Source organism: Petromyzon marinus, chromosome 73 (assembly GCF_048934315.1).
Source record: "Petromyzon marinus isolate PM22_M1 ecotype Great Lakes invasive population chromosome 73, UKy_Petmar_22M1.pri1.0, whole genome shotgun sequence".
In the NCBI taxonomy this organism is placed as follows: Eukaryota; Metazoa; Chordata; class Hyperoartia; order Petromyzontiformes; family Petromyzontidae; genus Petromyzon; species Petromyzon marinus.
This window is the reverse complement of record NC_133739.1, coordinates 4,777,787-4,798,246: the sequence shown is the minus strand read 5'-3', so window position 1 is coordinate 4,798,246 and position 20,460 is coordinate 4,777,787. Positions and strand designations below refer to the sequence as shown.

At 57.0% G+C, this 20,460-nt stretch overlaps 1 protein-coding gene across 1 annotated transcript; it reads right to left on the bottom strand.

The window, feature by feature from the left end:
• Positions 1-617: 617 nt before the first annotated feature.
• On the bottom strand, positions 618-20,003 carry TAF13 (TATA-box binding protein associated factor 13). The gene is made up of 4 exons (XM_032979480.2): positions 19,881-20,003; positions 13,778-13,868; positions 12,349-12,446; positions 618-2,220 (listed from the first exon to the last, which is right to left on the bottom strand). Exons 1-4 carry the CDS (start codon positions 19,926-19,928, stop codon positions 2,050-2,052), a joined length of 408 nt encoding a protein of 135 aa, XP_032835371.1. The 5' UTR covers positions 19,929-20,003; the 3' UTR covers positions 618-2,049.
• Positions 20,004-20,460: the final 457 nt, after the last annotated feature.

The following is a 20,460-nucleotide window of genomic DNA, read 5'->3' as shown; positions in this document are numbered from 1 at the left end:
CACAACCTTCTCAAATTAACTAAACCCACAAAGACGGTGGTCAACGCATCGCGTGGCGCTGTCAGATGCGCTGCTTAGGCGGCCGCCTGGAAAGCTCTCCATCGAGATCAGGGGTGGGCGAACGTCCGGCCCACGGGCCGTACAAGACCCGCGAAATCATTTGGTGTGGCCCTGCCAAGGCAAACCGCAGGCGGGACTCGAAATTCAATAAATCTAGGAGCAAACCTGGAAAAGCAGTTGCGAGCAGCAGCAACATCGTCAATACCAGCTAACATCATCACACGCCTCGCCAAAGAGAAGCAGTTCCAGCCATCACATCAGGGGCGAGTTAATTAAACGTTTGACCAAATGTAAACGGGCTAATTTAAGTTGATAATTTTGTATGGCCCGCGAATGACATTATATAAATATCCAAATGGCCCTTGGCAGAAAAAAGGTTCCCCACGTCTGCTCGAGATCGACAAACTCATTTCTTTAAGCGCCGTTTGTTGTTGCGTTTAGTTTGGCGTCCTTCCCCCACCCCGCACCTCCGATAAGCAATGTTGGCTCCACACAGTGCGACAGAAGCTCAACATACAATCAAATTGAGTTTCACAAAATGCACTCCCAGCCTTCCCTCTGATACAAAGCTTTGATTTTATTGATCCCGATTCGCAAATTGAAAAATAAAAAAAACTGTCGGTCATTACACAGCTGGGGGGGGCGAATGAGCCGGCACACAGTCCTTTAGCCAACGGCTATGCGTCTCCATGGGGGATGTCTATAATGGCCGTGTCAGCAACACCGATCCGGTGACAATTTAATACATTGGCCCAACACCATAGGTGTGAATGTTTCTCGGGTCTCTCTTTCTCTCAGGAATTTGATAGTGGCCAAACCCAGGGCTTGAACCAAGGAATGGCAACATTGCTGGCCTCGGGTGTCTCCGTCACAGCCGTTGTGAACCTTCCCTGGAGACACTGAATAGTACCAAGGCTCAAACCTAGCGCCTTTAAAAAAAAAAGCCCACCGTGTCTCCTGACACAGCCACGCAGACTCACTGAGACATGGTGACACCCCCCAGACGCCGGATTCTAGTAAGTAAAGAAAGTCAAGTTCACACAGCCATTACGAATTTCTTGAGAGACAGCCAGACCAGGCGTTCGAACCCAGGACTTCTACTGGACAACTGCCAAAAAAGAGCTTCATAGCTCATTGGATTCCTCCGGTCAAAACAAAAGATTTAGATTCTAAAGATTCACATTTTTTATTAGCGTCACTGGCTCGCAGTCTCCAACACGGCCATGAGCAACGACTGGACATAAGAGGGAGCCACCCAGGGGTTGAACCTAGGATCCCAGTGGTGCTGGATCAGCGTCTCCGACACGTCCATTGTGAACCCCCGTAGGATACAAAGACAGACCCATGATGCCCTGGGGCTTGAACCCAGAACCTCAACACAAGGCGTCGCTTGACACGGCCACGATTAACTCTTTGATCCACACACTCCCTCCCTCCCACTGACCCTCATCCGCTCAGTCGTGGGTTCACGATGGCCTGGTGCTGTCTGGGTTCACAATGGCCTGGTGGTGTCTGGGTTCACAATGGCCTGGTGGTGTCTAGGTTCTGGGTTCACGATGATCTGGTGCTGTCTGGATTCACGATGGCCGGTGGTGTAAACTAAATTATATTTTTTATTTTACCAGGCAAGGCCCAGTAAGCTATGGAGCTCTAATTCAGAAGCGACCTGACTATAACAAAATACAGCTTAACGAAATGGTGGCTTAACATCACGTGGAAATGTATATCATCCAAAGACTCCGAATGCGTGACATGGAGGGAAAACTCCTAGGACCCGGAAAGTAAATCCACGCGACCAACACGGGTGGGGGGGGGGGGGGGGGGGGAGACACGCACACTCCAAATATACAACAGGCATCGTGAGGGTCAGCATTGAACCCACGACCCGCCTGCATACCAGGAGAGGAAGTCAACGTCTCCTCCTCGCCGCCGCCGCCGGGGCCCCCGTTCGTGACGGGGTTCACGCCGGCCGGCTGGCCGCCGCGGCCCTCAAGTGCCGTAGGTGGCCTCGTCGAAGGCCTTGCGTGCCTTCTTGAGCTCCTCGTTCATGGTGAGCAGCTCCTTCATGCGCGAGAATTTGCGCTCGTCCTTCCTGACGAGGAACACCAGGTCCTCGACCTGGAGCCGCCCGGGCCGCCCAACGGCGATCGCCCTGTGAGTCTGAGAGCGCGAGAGAGGCAGGGATAGCCCTGTGAGTCTGAGAGTGTGGCAGAGATAGCGCTGTGAGTCTGTGAGAGAGAGAGAGGCAGGGATAGCCTTGTGAGTCTGAGAGAGCGAGAGAGGCAGGGATAGCACTGTGAGTCTGAGAGAGAGAGTGGCAGGGATAGCCCTGTGAGTCAGAGAGAGAGAGGCAGGGATAGCCCTGTGAGTCTGAGAGAGAGAGAGAGAGAGGCAGGAATAGCGCTGTGAGTCAGAGAGAGAGAGGCAGAGATAGCGCTGTGAGTCAGAGAGTGAGAGTGGCAGGGATAGCGCTGTGAGTCAGAGAGAGGGCGAGGCAGGGATAGCCCTGTGAGTCTGAGAGAGAGCGAGGCAGGGATAGCGCTGTGAGTCAGAGAGAGAGAGGCAGAGATAGCGCTGTGAGTCTGAGAGAGTGAGAGTGGCAGGGATAGCCCTGTGAGTCAGAGAGAGAGCGAGAGTGGCAGCGATAGCCCTGTGAGTCTGAGAGAGAGAGAGAGAGGCAGGGATAGCCCTGTGAGTCTGAGAGAGAGAGAGTGGCAGGGATAGCCCTGTGAGTCTGAGAGAGAGAGAGTGGCAGGGATAGCCCTGTGAGTCTGAGAGAGAGAGAGAGTGGCAGGGATAGCCCTGTGAGTCTGAGAGAGAGAGAGTGGCAGGGATAGCCCTGTGAGTCTGAGAGAGAGAGAGTGGCAGGGATAGCCCTGTGAGTCTGAGAGAGAGAGAGTGGCAGGGATAGCCCTGTGAGTCTGAGAGAGAGAAGAGAGGCAGGGATAGCCCTGTGAGTCTGAGAGAGTGAGAGAGAGAGTCAGAGATAGCGCTGTGAGTCTGAGAGAGAGAGAGGCAGGGATAGCCCTGTGAGTCTGAGAGAGGCAGGGATAGCGCTGTGAGTCAGAGAGAGAGAGGCAGAGATAGCGCTGTGAGTCTGAGAGAGTGAGAGTGGCAGGGATAGCGCTGTGAGTCAGAGAGAGAGCGAGGCAGGGATAGCCCTGTGAGTCTGAGAGAGAGAGAGAGGCAGCGATAGCGCTGTGAGTCAGAGAGAGAGAGGCAGAGATAGCGCTGTGAGTCTGAGAGAGTGAGTGTGGCAGGGATAGCCCTGTGAGTCAGAGAGCGAGAGTGGCAGGGATAGCCCTGTGAGTCTGAGAGAGAGAGTGGCAGGGATAGCCCTGTGAGTCTGAAAGAGAGAGTGGCAGGGATAGCCCTGTGAGTCTGAGAGAGCGAGAGAGTGGCAGGGATAGCCCTGTGAGTCTGAGGGAGAGACGGGGATAGCCCTGTGAGTCTGAGAGAGAGAGAGATAGTGGCAGGGATAGCCCTGTGAGTCTGAGAGAGAGAGAGAGAGTGGCAGGGATAGCCCTGTGAGTCTGAGAGCGAGAGTGGCAGGGATAGCCCTGTGAGTCAGAGAGCGAGAGAGTGGCAGGGATAGCCCTGTGAGTCTGAGAGAGCGAGAGAGTGGCAGGGATAGCCCTGTGAGTCTGAGAGAGAGAGAGATAGTGGCAGGGATAGCCCTGTGAGTCAGAGAGAGAGTGAGAGTGGCAGGGATAGCCCTGTGAGTCTGAGAGAGAGAGAGTGGCAGGGATAGCCCTGTGAGTCAGAGAGCGAGGGAGTGGCAGGGATAGCCCTGTGAGTCTGAGAGAGAGAGAGATAGTGGCAGGGATAGCCCTGTGAGTCAGAGAGAGAGAGAGAGAGTGGCAGGGATAGCCCTGTGAGTCTGAGAGAGAGAGAGTGGCAGGGATAGCCCTGTGAGTCTGAGAGAGCGAGAGAGTGGCAGGGATAGCCCTGTGAGTCTGAGAGAGAGACGGGGATAGCCCTGTGAGTCTGAGAGAGAGAGAGATAGTGGCAGGGATAGCCCTGTGAGTCAGAGAGAGAGAGAGAGAGTGGCAGGGATAGCCCTGTGAGTCTGAGAGAGAGAGAGTGGCAGGGATAGCCCTGTGAGTCTGAGAGAGCGAGAGAGTGGCAGGGATAGCCCTGTGAGTCTGAGAGAGAGACGGGGATAGCCCTGTGAGTCTGAGAGAGAGAGAGATAGTGGCAGGGATAGCCCTGTGAGTCAGAGAGAGAGAGAGAGTGGCAGGGATAGCCCTGTGAGTCTGAGAGAGAGTGGCAGGGATAGCCCTGTGAGTCTGAGAGAGAGAGATAGTGGCAGGGATAGCCCTGTGAGTCTGAGAGAGAGAGAGAGAGTGGCAGGGATAGCCCTGTGAGTCAGAGAGAGAGCGAGAGTGGCAGGGATAGCCCTGTGAGTCAGAGAGCGAGAGAGTGGCAGGGATAGCGCTGTGAGTCTGAGAGAGCGAAAGAGTGGCAGGGATAGCCCTGTGAGTCTGAGAGAGAGACGGGGATAGCCCTGTGAGTCTGAGAGAGAGATAGTGGCAGGGATAGCCCTGTGAGTCAGAGAGCGTGGCAGGGATAGCCCTGTGAGTCTGAGAGAGCGAAAGAGTGGCAGGGATAGCCCTGTGAGTCAGAGAGAGAGACTTTGACTTTTGACTGCCTTTATTCAGGCTTCCACCTGCTTTTGCAGTGGAGCCACAGTGTAATGATCATGATGCAGGCAGCAACGGTGATGGGGAAAAAACCGACACTGGGAGGCGGCACACACACCGTCACCTGCAGCATCCAGCGTCAAGAAAAAAAACCCCTTCCCAACCGACGCACCCGACCGAGTGTCATCCGCGCCAGGCTCGGGAGGGGGGGGGGGGGTCGGGGGTTTGGAGGGGGGGGGGCCGGGGGGGTCGGGGGGGGTCGGGGGGGGGGAGCGAGGGAGGGGGGGCGAGCCCGGGGGGGGTCAAAAGCAAACACCAGCGCCTTCCGTTCTCGACACCTTTTTTGCGTCAGTTTTGTTGCCAGATAAAAGGGTAAAAAATCCAATTATCATATTTTGTTACTGGCAAATGAGGTTTCCAATGGTGTAAATGCTTAACCCCGAGCTCTCATACTCTGATGGTGCATTGTCTTTGAGTTGTGTGCTTTTTGACGTCTCCTGGTCCAACACCAACGTGAGACGAGGCCTCTAAAGAAAGCTGTCTCGGGTGTGGACCAATCAATTTCAAGGACAGTGCCACATACATTATCAGAGTTCATATTCTTAGTTTTTTCGGTAAAGTCACGTTGAAGAGAAACAACAAAATAACAAAATATATAAAACAATAAAAAATTCTCACGACGTTTCGACCATAACTCAAACGGTCATCATTATCAGAGTTGTTGTTTTTTGTTTGCATTCCGACCGCAGGTATTGTGGTCAATGTAAACATGACTCTTCCCAATTCTTACCGACTGTGGCCGGGTCGCCCAGGCGTACCCCCAGATAGCGCGCGCCCTCCCCGCCCCAGACCACCCGTCCCGGGAGCGCCAGGGCGCTCACCGTTCCCTGCGGCCTCAGGCTCAGCGCCTCGCATTTCTCACCAGTTTACCCTCGCGGAGGAGGCTCTCTCGTAGAGGCGGACCGCGTCGCGGACCGCCTCCACGTCTCGCGCGTTGGTCACCACCGCGCACACATCGTCGGCGTACGCCGAGAGCGTGACCGGCGCGTCGCCTGACCCCGGGGGACCTGGAACCCGACAGCGTCTTTCTCAGTCGCAGCAGGAGCGGTTCTATACACATGGCGTATAGCAGCCCGGGGTAGTGCGAGACTCAAGGCGGGCCCCCCCCCGTGACGGCTAAGGGGCCGCGGAGCCTGCTGTTGATCTTCACGAGGCTACTGATGTTCGTGTACAGGAGCCGCACGTGCGCCGTAAACCGTCCGCCGGCTCCGTAAGCTTTCAGCGCCGCGTACACGTACCTGTGCCCGACGCGGTCGAAAGCCTTCTCTATGTCTAGAAAGAGAAGGCCGGCGTCCACCTTATGGGCGGCCGCCAGGTCGATAATGTCCCGCACTACCCCAATATTGTCCTGTGTAGCCTTCCCGGGAACAAAGTACGATTGGTCCGGGTGCACTACGCTCCCCGCCACGAGTTTCCGGCGGTTTGACAGCAGCTTTGCTATGATCTCATCGTCCGTGCACAGCACGGACACCGGCCGCCAGTTTCCCACTTGGCGCAGGTCACCCTTCTTGGGCAGTAGGGTTACCACCGCCCTCCTGCTGCTCTGTGGCAACTCCCCGGACCTCAGGCTCGCGCCGAGTACGTCGGCAAGCGCGGGACCGAGCTCGCCCCAGAAGGTCCTGTAAAATTCCGTTGGGAGGCCATCTATCCCCGGGGCCTTCCTCGCGGAGAGGCTGTTCATCGCGGCCTCTAAGTTCCAGGGCGGTCACTGGTTTCTCCAGCAGCTCCGCCTCAGGAGGGGCCAGCCTGGGCACACCGCCCAGCAGCTCCTCCAGCGCATCTTCCTGGACGCTTCCCGCTGTGAGCAGCGCCCCGTAGAAATCCGTGACGAGCCGCGAGACCTCCGCGTCCCCCGTCCGGACCTCGCCGCTCGGCGCCTGCAGGCCGGTTGATTGCATTCCCCGTGACCGGCCTGGTCCGCTGCCTGAGAAAGAGTCTCGTCGGTGCATCCAGGTGGTGTGGGTGGTGCATCTTCCGTTCGACGAAGCCCCTGTAGGCGTCCCGGTCGGAACCCCGGCTCGCAGCAGCTGTTGCTGCTCGCGGAGCTCACGGTGGCCCGCGGCGGTCTGGCGGCGGCCCAGCTCCGCCTCCACCGCCAGCACCCGGGCCCGCAGCCTCTCAACCTCCTCCTCCCGCCTGGCCGCGGCGTGCTGGCTCAAAAATCGCCGACACAACACCCCTGTCTGGGCGCCTTGGCGTTGTCCCACCACTGCTCGAGGGAGGTAAAACCGGTCCTTTCCTCTTCACCTATATCTTCCAGAAGGCCCTAAAGGCCGCCTGGAATTCCCTGTTTTCCAACAGCTGTATATTTAACCGCCAGTACGGGCTACGCTGCTCGGCGAGGGAGGGGGGGGGGGGGGGGGGCGGAGGCCCGCGACCATCAGGTAGTGGTCGGAAAAACCCGAAGGGACCACCCCCCCCCCCCCGCTCTCCCCGAGCAGGTTGGCCCCCTCGGCGTCGATGTATATGCGGTCCAGCCTCGCGAGGCTGACCCGCCCCTGCGCGCCGCATCTACACCACGTGCATTGACGTTGCGCCGGGTGCCGGAGGCGCCGCGCGTCCAGTAGATCGAAATCCTTCACGACGGCGGCCCACGCCCCCGCAGACTCCGGGTGGGGCTCGGGGCCGTTCCTATCGAAGGCCGGTGCGAGGGTGCAATTAAAGCCTCCCCCCCCCCCCCACGACCGTGAGCACGCCGTCATCACCGCGTGCCTCCTCCATCGTGCGCCGCAGCGCGGCATCAAAGTGTGTCTCCTGTAACAGCGCCACCGTGATTTTCTGATCTCGAAGCAGCCGGCGCACCCGGTGCCACCTATCGACGCTTCGTGCACCATTGCAGTCGAAAACCCCCACGCGGACTTCTGGTGCCATTGTGGTGTTCAAGGGAGGTCTATGCCCGGTTTCTGCTTCTGGGGGACGCGGGACGACGCCTTGAGTCTCGTCGCCAGCGCTTCCACGCGGTGGCGCTCTTTTGAGGTGCACCCGAACGCGTCTGGGTTCCGGCTGATCTTACTCGCCGTCGCCAGGAAGGCCGGGACGTCGGGGAACGTTTTGCAGGGGGTTTCGCCCTCCTCCCAAAGTTTTCCCCGGAGGAAGGCGAGGATCTCCCCCGCCAGGGACCTCCTTCCCCTGCTTGACCGACGCGTAACTCCAGTCGCTGGCGCAGTGGCAGCTGTCGCAGCTGCTCCTGCTGCCACTGCTGTTGCTGCTGCGGCTGCGGCCGTTGCCGCTGCACCGGCTGCTGTTGCTGACGCTGCTCCCCACGCGCCGGCGCGGGTGGCACGGCAGGAGCGGCGTTCCCGCTTTTCTTGTTGGGGCAGTTTCTCCGGGTGTGGCCGGTTCCACCGCACCCGAAACACCGCGGCAAGGCTGAGGACGTGTAAACCGCGTAGACGTGCCCCCGTATCGGATACTTAAGGGCTACATTCAACTCGGTTTCGCCCCCCCTTTAGAATCGTAAAAGTATGGCGCTGCAGCGTCATTACACGCACGCCATCCTCGGGTCCATTATGAGACCTCCTTTGCCAGAAACAAGATATAGGAATAGGCTTTACCCTTTTAACTGGCACAAAAACTGGCACCTTTATTCAAGGCATCATGTTTGCAATAACCACAACGCAAGCAGTCAAAATGCAAACAAAAAAGGAGACAACTCTGATAATAATATTGTGCCAGTTAAAAGGGTAAAGCCTATTCCTATATCCTCGGGTTCGTCGAGCGTGAGGGACGCGCGGTGATCTTCGACACCGCCGTGCCGAACCTCATCAGCTCGCGCTGTATGTCCGCGCTCGGCAGGAACGGAGGCGCGCCCGAAATCGGCACCCGGGACTGCGGGCGTCGCGAGCTGGGTGCGCGTCAGGAACAGGCCCTCCCCGACGCTCAGCCCCGCTTCCACCAGGCGCGCCACCATCTCCTCCTCCTCCTCCTCCTCCGCCACGTACACGCGGTGACTCCGCGGTTTTCTCGCTGGGCGGCGAGAGGACGGCGGCGCAGCCCACGCGCGCTCGGCCACCGCGGTCGCGACCGCCTCGACGGTCACCTCCGATGGAGGGAACGCCGCGATCGCGTGCTGCCGCGTGAGGCTCTCCAGCTTCGTGCGTGTTGCCATGATGGCAGCCGGCTACAGCACCCCTGCGCGCGTGTTCTCGTTGTCCTTGTCGTTGTCCTTGTCGGTGCTGCTGCTGCTGCTGCTGCCGTCGTCGTCGTTGTAACCCGGCGTGAAACTCACGGGTTGATCGAGGCGTATTCTCGCTCGAGCGGCCAGTGAGTAAAGGAAAAAAAAATGAAAAGGACTAGGGGAGAAAAAAAATAAAAACCAAATAAAGTGGGGGGGGAATAAACCGAACCGGGAGGAAAGGGAGGGGAGCTTGGTCTGTTTTTTCCCTCCGTGAAACTCTCTCTCGGGACCGGCCTGAAACGATGAAAAATCAGGCCCCCATTGTTCCAGGTGAGGGCGCGGAGCCCCACCTGGATGCGGCCTCCCCCGAGCGCGCTGAGAGAGAGAGAGGCAGGGATAGCGCTGTGAGTCTGAGAGAGAGAGGCAGGGATAGCCCTGTGAGTCTGAGAGAGTGAGAGAGAGGCAGGGATAGCCCTGTGAGTCTGAGAGAGAGAGGCAGGGATAGCCCTGTGAGTCTGAGTGAGAGAGAGAGAGGCAGGGATAGCCCTGTGAGTCTGAGAGAGAGAGGCAGGGATAGCCCTGTGAGTCTGAGAGAGTGAGAGAGAGAGGCAGGGATAGCCCTGTGAGTCTGAGAGAGAGAGAGAGAGTGGCAGGGATAGTGCTGTGAGTCTGAGAGAGAGAGAGAGAGGCAGGGATAGCCCTGTGAGTCTGAGAGAGACAGGCAGGGATAGCCCTGTGAGTCTGAGTGAGAGGGAGAGAGGCAGGGATAGCCCTGTGAGTCTGAGAGAGAGAGGCAGGGATAGCCCTGTGAGTCTGAAAGAGCGAGAGTGAGATAGACGGGGATAGCACTGCGAGTCTGAGAGAGTGAGAGAGAGAGCGAGGCAGGGATAGCCCTGTGAGTCTGAGAGAGAGAGAGAGAGAGAGGCAGGGATAGCGCTGTGAGTCTGAGAGAGTGAGAGAGAGGCAGGGATAGCCCTGTGAGTCTGAGAGGGTGAGAGTGGCAGGGATAGCCCTGTGAGTCTGAGGGAGAGAGAGAGAGGCAGGGATAGCCCTGTGAGTCTGAGAGAGAGAGGCAGGGATAGCGCTGTGAGTCTGAGAGAGAGAGAGAGGCAGGGATAGCCCTGTGAGTCTGAGTGAGAGGGAGAGAGGGAGGGATAGCCCTGTGAGTCTGAGAGAGAGAGAGTGGCAGGGATAGCGCTGTGAGTCTGAGAGAGAGAGGCAGGGATAGCCCTGTGAGTCTGAATGAGAGATGAGAGAGGGAGGGATAGCCCTGTAAGTCTGGGAGAGAGAGGCAGGGATAGCCCTGTGAGTCTGAAAGAGCGAGAGTGAGAAAGACGGGGATAGCGCTGTGAGTCTGAGAGAGAGAGAGCAAGAGAGAGAGGGAGGGATAGCCCTGTGAGTCTGAGAGAGAGAGAGAGGCAGGAATAGCGCTGTGAGTCTGAGAGAGAGAGGCAGGCATAGCCCTGTGAGTCTGAAAGAGTGAGAGTAAGATAGACGGGGATAGCGCTGTGAGTCTGAGAGTGTGAGAGAGAGAGAGGCAGGGATAGCCCTGTGAGTCTGAGAGAGAGAGGGAGGCAGGGATAGCCCTGTAAGTCTGAGCGCGCGAGAGAGAGGAAGGGATAGCCCTGTGAGTCTGAGTGAGAGGGAGAGAGGGAGGGATAGCCCTGTGAGTCTGAGAGAGAGAGAGTGGCAGGGATAGCGCTGTGAGTCTGAGAGAGAGAGGCAGGGATAGCCCTGTGAGTCTGAATGAGAGATGAGAGAGGGAGGGATAGCCCTGTAAGTCTGGGAGAGAGAGGCAGGGATAGCCCTGTGAGTCTGAAAGAGCGAGAGTGAGATAGACGGGGATAGCGCTGTGAGTCTGAGAGAGTGAGAGCGAGGCAGGGATAGTGCTGTGAGTCTGAGAGAGTGAGAGAGAGAGAGAGTCAGGGATAGCCCTGTGAGTCTGAGATCAAGAGAGAGAGGCAGGGATATTCCTGTGAGTCTGAGAGAGAGTGAGAGAGACGGGGATAGCCCTGTGAGTCAGAGAGAGAGAGAGACAGGGATCGCGCTGTGAGTCTGAGAGAGAGACGGGGATAGCGCTGTGAGTCTGAGAGAGAGACGGGGATAGCGCTGTCAGTCTGAGAGTGAGAGGCAGGGATAGCCCTGTGAGTCTGAGAGAAAGAAACGACACTAAAAAAGGAGACCCACAGTGAAAGTGAACGGCTGAGTGAATGGACGAGTGGGTGAGCGTGAAAGTGGGTGAGCGTGGTAAGCGTGAGAGTGGTAAGCGTGAGAGTGGTGAGCGTGAGAGTGGTGAGCGTGAGAGTGGTGAGCGTGAGAGTGGTGAGCGTGAGAGTGGTGAGCGTGAGAGTGGTGAGCGTGAGAGTGGTGAGCGTGAGAGTGGTGAGCGTGAGAGTGGTGAGCGTGAGAGTGGGGAGCGCGAGAGTGGTGAGCGTGGTGAGTGTGAGTGGTGAGAGTGGTGAGAGTGGTGAGCGTGAGAGTGGTGAGAGTGGTGAGTGTGGTGAGCATGAGAGTGGTGAGTGTGAGAGTGGTGAGTGTGGTGAGCGTGAGAGTGGTGAGCGTGAGAGTGGTGAGCGTGAGAGTGGTGAGCGTGAGAGTGGTGAGCGTGAGAGTGGTGAGCGTGAGAGTGGTGAGCGTGAGAGTGGTAAGCGTGAGAGTGGTGAGCGTGAGAGTGGTGAGCGTGGTGAGAGTGGTGAGCGTGAGAGTGGTGAGAGTGGTGAGCGTGAGAGTGGTAAGCGTGGAGAGTGTGAGAGTGGTGAGAGTGGTGAGAGTGGTGAGAGTGGTGAGCGTGAGAGTGGTGAGCGTGGTGAGTGTGAGAGTGGTGAGAGTGGTGAGAGTGAGTGTGGCGAGTGTGTTGAGTGTGAGAGGGGTGAGCGTGACAGTGGCGAGCGTAAGAGTGGTGAGCGTGGTGAGTGTGAGAGTGGTCAGCGTGAGAGTGGTGAGTGTGAGAGTGGTGAGTGTGAGAGTGGCGAGTGGTGAGTGTGAGAGTGGTCAGCGTGAGAGTGGTGACCGTGAGAGTGGTGAGTGTGAGAGTGGCGAGTGGTGAGTGTGAGAGTAGTGAGTGTGAGAGTAGTGAGTGTGAGAGTGGTGAGTGTGAGAGTAGTGAGTGTGAGAGTGGTGAGTGGTGAGTTGTGAGAGTGGTGAGAGTGGTGAGTGTGATGAGCGTGAGAGTGGTGAGTGTGAGATTGGTGAGTGTGAGAGTGGTGAGTGTGAGAGTGGTGAGTGTGAGAGTAGTGAGTGTGAGAGTGGTGAGTGGTGAGTTGTGAGAGTGGTGAGAGTGGTGAGTGTGATGAGCGTGAGAGTGGTGAGTGTGAGAGTGGTGAGTGTGAGAGTGGTGGGCGTGAGAGTAGTGAGCGTGAGAGTGGTGAGCGTTGAGAGTGGTGAGCGTGAGAGTGGTGAGTGTGAGAGTGGTGAGAGTGGTGAGTGTGAGAGTGGCGAGTGTGAGAGTGGTGAGCGTGGACCTCTCACCGTCTCGGTGATGAACTCTGTGAGGAGATCCTCCAGTAGATCCACACACTCCGTGTAGGGGTTCTGGTCATCTCCAAATCCGTACATCATACAGCGCACTGCACAGGAGGAGGAGGAAAAACTAAATCTGAAGAGCCATGCAGCTCTTTGTCGCAGATGTCCAGGAGTGGTCAGCAAGTTCATTCAACACAAAAACAACACCAATACAACTTTGTTTCAGTAAAACCTTGGATTGCGAGTAACTTGGCCTGCGAGTGCCTTGGAATACAAACACGCTTCCAGAACGAATCATGCTCGCAATCCAAGGTTTTACTGTACACTACTATAGACTACACTCTACACTACTATACACTACACTATACACTACTCGCTACTATAGACTATACACTACACACCTCGCTACTATACTACACACTACAACACTATACACTACTATACACTACACTATACGCTACTCGCTACTATACACTACATACTATATACCTCGCTACTATATACTACACTACACACTACAACACTATACACTACACTCTACTTGCTAATATACACTATACACTACATACTACACTATACACTACTACACTACACTACTCGCTACTATACACTACAATATACACTACACTATACAGTACACTACATACACTCCACTATACACTACATACTACACTATGCATTACATACTACACTATACACTACATACTACACTATACACTACATACTACACTACAACACACCTCGCTACTATACACTATACACTACACTATACTATACACTACTATACACTACACACCTCACTACTATACACTATACACTACACTATACACTACTATACACTACACACCTCGCAACTATACACTACATACTACTACACTACACACTACTACACTATTACAGTAAAACCTTGGAATGCGAGTAACTTGGTCTGCGAGTGTTTTGCAAGACGAGAAAGAAATGTTAAATAAATATTAATTTGATAAACGAGCGAGGGTCTTGCAATTCGAGCAGCACGTAGACGCTTCACAAACGTGTGTACACACACACGTACACACGTACACATATACACATGTAAACACGCACACGTACGTGTGTACACACACACACATGTATACACGTACGCACACGTACACGTGTACACACACACACGTACACACACACACGTACACATGTACACACACGTACACATGTACACACACGTACACATGTACACATGTACACACACGTACACATGTACACACACGTACACATGTACACACACACACGTACACACACACACACACGTACACACACACACACATGTACACACACACACACATGTACACACACACATGTACACACACACACACACATGTACACACACACATGTACACACACACACGTACACACACACACGTACACACGTACACACACGTACACCCCCCCCCCCGCTCACGTTCTTTAGAGAAGAGGCGGTGTCTTCCGCGCTGCCCGCTGGAGGAGGCGGTGGCGGTGGCGACGGCCCCCTCCTCGCCCTCCTCCTCGCCCTGCGGTCAACAACAACAACAAAACTCAAACAATGATGACGACCTCAACAACGACAATGATGACGTCAACAACGACGATGTCAACAACAACGATGACGTCACCAACGACGACATATGATGGGGCAGTCATGTAGCCCGCATGCCCAGCCACCGCATGCAGAAACAGCTTTTTGTTCGGCCGGATCGAGGGGGCTAAGCGGGCGCGGCACGGGCTAGAGAAGAGATGGAGTGATGTGGTACAGGAGGCACGGGGCTAGAGAAGAGATGGAGTGATGTGGTACAGGAGGACGTGGAGCTGAGTGGACTTGCCGATGACCGGTACCAGCGGTGTCAAGATCGGCCTCTGTAGAGGAGGCTCGTGAAGGACGCTACTGGGCAGTTGGAGGCAGTCGCCCTCCAACAACAACGGAGGGCGGAGGAGCGACGCTCACAACAACGAGCGGAGCGCCGGGTGGCTAAAGCACAGCAGGTTGGCACAGTAGGGGGCACAGGTGGTGCACCAGCCGGTCATCTCAGTCATCTCAGTCAGTCGACCCGTGGCACCTGCTGGGTCTGCCCCGTGACCTGCCAGCGGGCGTTTGACACTTCACGTGGACTCAAGGTGCACATGGCCTGGCACAAGCGTCGTGGTGACGTCACCGCCACTTAGTGGCGAATGGCGGTTGTTGTTGTGTGTGTGTGTGGGGAGCAGTAGTGTAGTGGTTAGCATGCTGTCTGTGTGTGTGTGTCTGTGTGTGTGTGTCTGTGTCTGTGTGTGTGTGTCTGTGTGTGTGTGTCTGTGTGTGTGTGTGTGGGGAGCGGTAGTGTAGTGGTTAGCATGCTGTCTGTGTCTGTGTGTGTGTCTGTGTGTGTGTGTCTGTGTGTTTGTGTGTGTGTGTTGGGAGCGGTAGTGTAGTGGTTAGCATGCTGTCTGTGTCTGTGTGTGTGTCTGTGTGTGTGTGTCTGTGTGTGTGTGTCTGTGTGTGTGTGTCTGTGTGTGTGTGTCTGTGTGTGTGTGTCTGTGTGTGTGTGTCTGTGTGTGTGTGTCTGTGTGTGTGTGTGTCTGTGTGTGTGTGTCTGTGATGGGGCAGTTGTGGAGAGAGTGGAGAGTTTCCCATACCTGGGCAGTGTGCTTATGACTGGCTCCAGTTTAACAGCAGAGGTCTCACTCCGAATCAGTCGAGCGGCAATATCTTTTCATCGGTTGCGTAACGCTGTGTGGAAGCTACCTGGTCTGTCGCTCCGCACTATGCTTCAGGTCTTCTCGGCCACGGTCATTCCCTCCCTTCTCTACGCTTGCGAAACGTGGACCCCCCTAATGGAACATCTTCGCCGGTTAGAAACATTTAGGCTGGCCTGCCTACGATCCATCCTGGGTTTAACCAGACTGGATTGTGTGAGGAGCTCACAAATCCTTGAAAGATCTGGGCAGGGTCCCATCGGTGAGCTCCTCCGGCAGGCAAGGCTGCGATGGCTGGGTCATGTAGCCCGCATGCCCAGCCACCGCATGCCGAAACAGCTTTTGTTTGGCCGGATTGAGGGGGCTAAGCGGGCGCGGCACGGGCTAGAGAAGAGATGGAGTGATGTGGTACAGGAGGACGTGGAGCTGAGCGGACTTGCCGATGACTGGTACCAGCGGTGTCAAGATCGGCCTCTGTGGAGGAGGCTCGTGAAGGATGCTACTGGGCAGTTGGAGGCAGTCGCCCTCCAACAACAACGGAGGGCGGAGGAGCAACGCTCACAACAACGAGCGGAGCGCCGGGTGGCTAAAGCACAGCAGGTTGGCACAGTAGGGGGCACAGGTGGTGCATCAGCCAGTCATCTCAGTCAGTCGACCCGTGGCACCTGGGTCTGCCCCGTGACCTCCTGCCAGCGGGCGTTCGACACTTCACGTGGCCTCAGGGTGCACATAGCCTGGCACAAGCGTCGTGGTGACGTCACCGCCACTTAGTGGCGAATGGCGGTTGTTGTTGTTGTTGTGTGTCTGTGTGTGTGTCTGTGTGTGTGTGGGGAGCGGTAGTGTAGTGGTTTGCGCTACGCTGCGCTATGAACCTGGAAACCCGAGTTCGATTCCCGATCATGGCCATCACCGGTGACGACTATTTGAACCAGTCCTGGGCCTCCCCTAGGTCGACTCAGCCTCAAACGAGTAACTGGTGTAGTGTGTGAACATCGCCACTGGAGAGACAAAGGCGGCCGGGCGTGGTGCTGGCCACCCACCTACTAACAGCCACTTTCCCCTACAGCACCATCCCCTACAGCACGTGCCACTACAGCACCATCCACTACAGCACTTGACCCTACAGCACCTGCCCCTACAGCACCAGCCCCTACAGCACCAGCCCCTACAGCACCATCCCCTACAGCACCAGCCCCTACAGCACCTGCCCCTACAGCACCATCCCCTAAAGCACCATCCCCTACAGCACCTGCCCCTAAAGCACCATCCCCTACAGCACCTGCCCCTACAGCACCTGCCCCTACAGCACTTGCCCCTACAGCACCATCCCCTACAGCACCTGCCCCTACAGCACTTGCCCCTACAGCACCATCCCCTACAGCACCATCCCCTACAGCATCATCCCCTACAGCACCTGCCCCTAAAGCACCATCCCCTACAACACCATCCCCTACAGCACTTGCCCCTACAGCACCATCCCCTATAGCAGTTGCCCCTACAGCACTTGCCCCTACAGCACCTGCCCCTACAGCACCATCCCCTACAGCACCATCCCCTACAGCACCAGCCCCTACAGCACCTGCCCCTACAGCACCAGCCCCTACATCACCATCCCCTACAGCACGTGCCACTACAGCACCATCCACTACAGCACTTGACCCTACAGCACCTGCCCCTACAGCACCATCCCCTACAGCACCAGCCCCTACAGCACCAGCCCCTACAGCACCATCCCCTACAGCACCAGCCCCTACAGCACCTGCCCCTACAGCACCATCCCCTAAAGCACCATCCCCTACAGCACCTGCCCCTAAAGCACCATCCCCTACAGCACCTGCCCCTACAGCACCTGCCCCTACAGCATTTGCCCCTACAGCACCATCCCCTACAGCACCTGCCCCTACAGCACTTGCCCCTACAGCACCATCCCCTACAGCACCATCCCCTACAGCATCATCCCCTACAGCACCTGCCCCTACAGCACCATCCCCTACAACACCATCCCCTACAACACCATCCCCTACAGCACTTGCCCCTACAGCACCATCCCCTATAGCAGTTGCCCCTACAGCACTTGCCCCTACAGCACCTGCCCCTACAGCACCATCCCCTACAGCACCATCCCCTACAGCACCAGCCCCTACAGCACCTGCCCCTACAGCACCAGCCCCTACATCACCATCCCCTACAACACTTGCCCCTACAGCACCATCCCCTACAGCACCATCCCCTACAGCCCTATCCCCTACAGCACTTGCCCCTACAGCACCTGCCCCTACAGCACCATCCCCTACAGCACCATCCCCTACAGCACCAGCCCCTACAGCACCAGCCCCTACAGCACTTGCCCCTACAGCACCTGCCCCTACAGCACCATCCCCTACAGCACCAGCCCCTACAGCACCTGCCCCTACAGCACCATCCCCTACAACACTTGCCCCTACAGCACCATCCCCTACAGCACCATCCCCTACAGCCCTATCCCCTACAGCACCTGCCCCTACAGCACTTGCCCCTACAGCACCAGCCCCTACAGCACCAGCCCCTACAGCACCAGCCCCTACAGCACTTGCCCCTACAGCACTTGCCCCTACAGCACCATCCCCTACAGCACCAGCCCCTACAGCACCAGCCCCTACAGCACTTGCCCCTACAGCACCATCCCCTACAGCACTTGCCCCTACAGCACCATCCCCTACAGCATCATCCCCTACAGCACCTGCCCCTACAGCACCATCCCCTACAACACCATCCCCTACAACACCATCCCCTACAGCACTTGCCCCTACAGCACCATCCCCTATAGCAGTTGCCCCTACAGCACTTGCCCCTACAGCACCTGCCCCTACAGCACCATCCCCTACAGCACCATCCCCTACAGCACCAGCCCCTACAGCACCTGCTCCTACAGCACCAGCCCCTACAGCACCATCCCCTACAACACTTGCCCCTACAGCACCATCCCCTACAGCACCATCCCCTACAGCCCTATCCCCTACAGCACTTGCCCCTACAGCACCTGCCCCTACAGCACCATCCCCTACAGCACCATCCCCTACAGCACCAGCCCCTACAGCACCAGCCCCTACAGCACTTGCCCCTACAGCACCTGCCCCTACAGCACCATCCCCTACAGCACCTGCCCCTACAGCACCTGCCCCTACAGCACCATCCCCTACAGCACTTGCCCCTACAGCACCTGCCCCTACAGCACCATCCCCTAAAGCACCATCCCCTACAGCACCTGCCCCTAAAGCACCATCCCCTACAGCACCTGCCCCTACAGCACCTGCCCCTACAGCACTTGCCCCTACAGCACCATCCCCTACAGCACCTGCCCCTACAGCACTTGCCCCTACAGCACCATCCCCTACAGCACCATCCCCTACAGCATCATCCCCTACAGCACCTGCCCCTACAGCACCATCCCCTACAACACCATCCCCTACAACACCATCCCCTACAGCACTTGCCCCTACAGCACCATCCCCTATAGCAGTTGCCCCTACAGCACTTGCCCCTACAGCACCTGCCCCTACAGCACCATCCCCTACAGCACCATCCCCTACAGCACCAGCCCCTACAGCACCTGCCCCTACAGCACCAGCCCCTACATCACCATCCCCTACAACACTTGCCCCTACAGCACCATCCCCTACAGCACCATCCCCTACAGCCCTATCCCCTACAGCACTTGCCCCTACAGCACCTGCCCCTACAGCACCATCCCCTACAGCACCATCCCCTACAGCACCAGCCCCTACAGCACCAGCCCCTACAGCACTTGCCCCTACAGCACCTGCCCCTACAGCACCATCCCCTACAGCACCAGCCCCTACAGCACCTGCCCCTACAGCACCATCCCCTACAACACTTGCCCCTACAGCACCATCCCCTACAGCACCATCCCCTACAGCCCTATCCCCTACAGCACCTGCCCCTACAGCACTTGCCCCTACAGCACCAGCCCCTACAGCACCAGCCCCTACAGCACCAGCCCCTACAGCACTTGCCCCTACAGCACTTGCCCCTACAGCACCATCCCCTACAGCACCAGCCCCTACAGCACCAGCCCCTACAGCACTTGCCCCTACAGCACCATCCCCTACAGCACTTGCCCCTACAGCACCATCCCCTACAGCATCATCCCCTACAGCACCTGCCCCTACAGCACCATCCCCTACAACACCATCCCCTACAACACCATCCCCTACAGCACTTGCCCCTACAGCACCATCCCCTATAGCAGTTGCCCCTACAGCACTTGCCCCTACAGCACCTGCCCCTACAGCACCATCCCCTACAGCACCATCCCCTACAGCACCAGCCCCTACAGCACCTGCTCCTACAGCACCAGCCCCTACAGCACCATCCCCTACAACACTTGCCCCTACAGCACCATCCCCTACAGCACCATCCCCTACAGCCCTATCCCCTACAGCACTTGCCCCTACAGCACCTGCCCCTACAGCACCATCCCCTACAGCACCATCCCCTACAGCACCAGCCCCTACAGCACCAGCCCCTACAGCACTTGCCCCTACAGCACCTGCCCCTACAGCACCATCCCCTACAGCACCTGCCCCTACAGCACCTGCCCCTACAGCACCATCCCCTACAGCACCAGCCCCTACAGCACCCTCCCCTACAGCACCATCCCCTACAGCACCATCCCCTACAGCACCTGCCCCTACAGCACCTGCCCCTACAGAACCATCCCCTACAGCACTATCCCCTACAGCACCATCCCCTACAGCACCATCCCCTACAGCACCTGCCCGTACAGCACTTGCCCCTACAGCGTGCTAGAGGCTACACGGTGCCGCTTTGTCTGTGGCGGCGTTCGCGGTTACCATGAAATCGTCCTCCTCGTCCGCCATGGCCCGGTGCGGTGACGTCATCGCCTGAGCCACGCAGTGGAGTGACGTCACTTTATAGCCCGGTGCGATGACGTCATCGCCTCATCAGACAGAAGAGTGACCTCACTTTATAACCCAATGCGGTGACGTCATCGCTTTAGCCAGACAGAATAGTGACGTCACTTTATAGCCCAGAGCGGTAATTTCATCGCCTTTTACAGGCAGAAGAGTGACGTCAATGTATTGCCCAGTGAGGTCATGTCATCGCCTTTGCCAGGCAGAACAGTGACGTCACTTTATAGCCCGGTGCGATGATGTCATCGCCTTAGTTTGGCAGAGGAGTGACGTCAATGTATAGCCCATTGCGGTGACGTCATTCAGCTGGGTGGACGGGATGACGTCGTATTGGATGTTTTAATTTAAAAGACCTCCTGATGACGATTGCTTGTGTTGCGATTGAAATTTCGTAGATTTTTTTATTATTATTAATTTCTTTGAACTATCTCCGTGACTTTACCGAAAGTCCCAAGAAATTGACTTCCTGCAGTCACGAAATCTTTAAGTCGGGATGACG

What these genes read in the sequence shown, in the direction of transcription:
- TAF13 (XM_032979480.2), bottom strand. Translation starts at nt 19,928, where the DNA reads ATGACGTCACCGCACCGGGCCATGGCGGACGAGGAGGACGATTTCATG. An exon ending in ACGAGGAGGACGATTTCATG is followed by an intron (nt 13,869 to 19,880) that starts GTAACCGCGAAC and finishes TGTTGACCGCAG; the next exon opens with GGCGAGGAGGAGGGCGAGGA. An exon ending in CAGAGTTCATCACCGAGACG is followed by an intron (nt 2,221 to 12,348) that starts GTGAGAGGTCCA and finishes TCGCGCTCTCAG; the next exon opens with ACTCACAGGGCGATCGCCGT.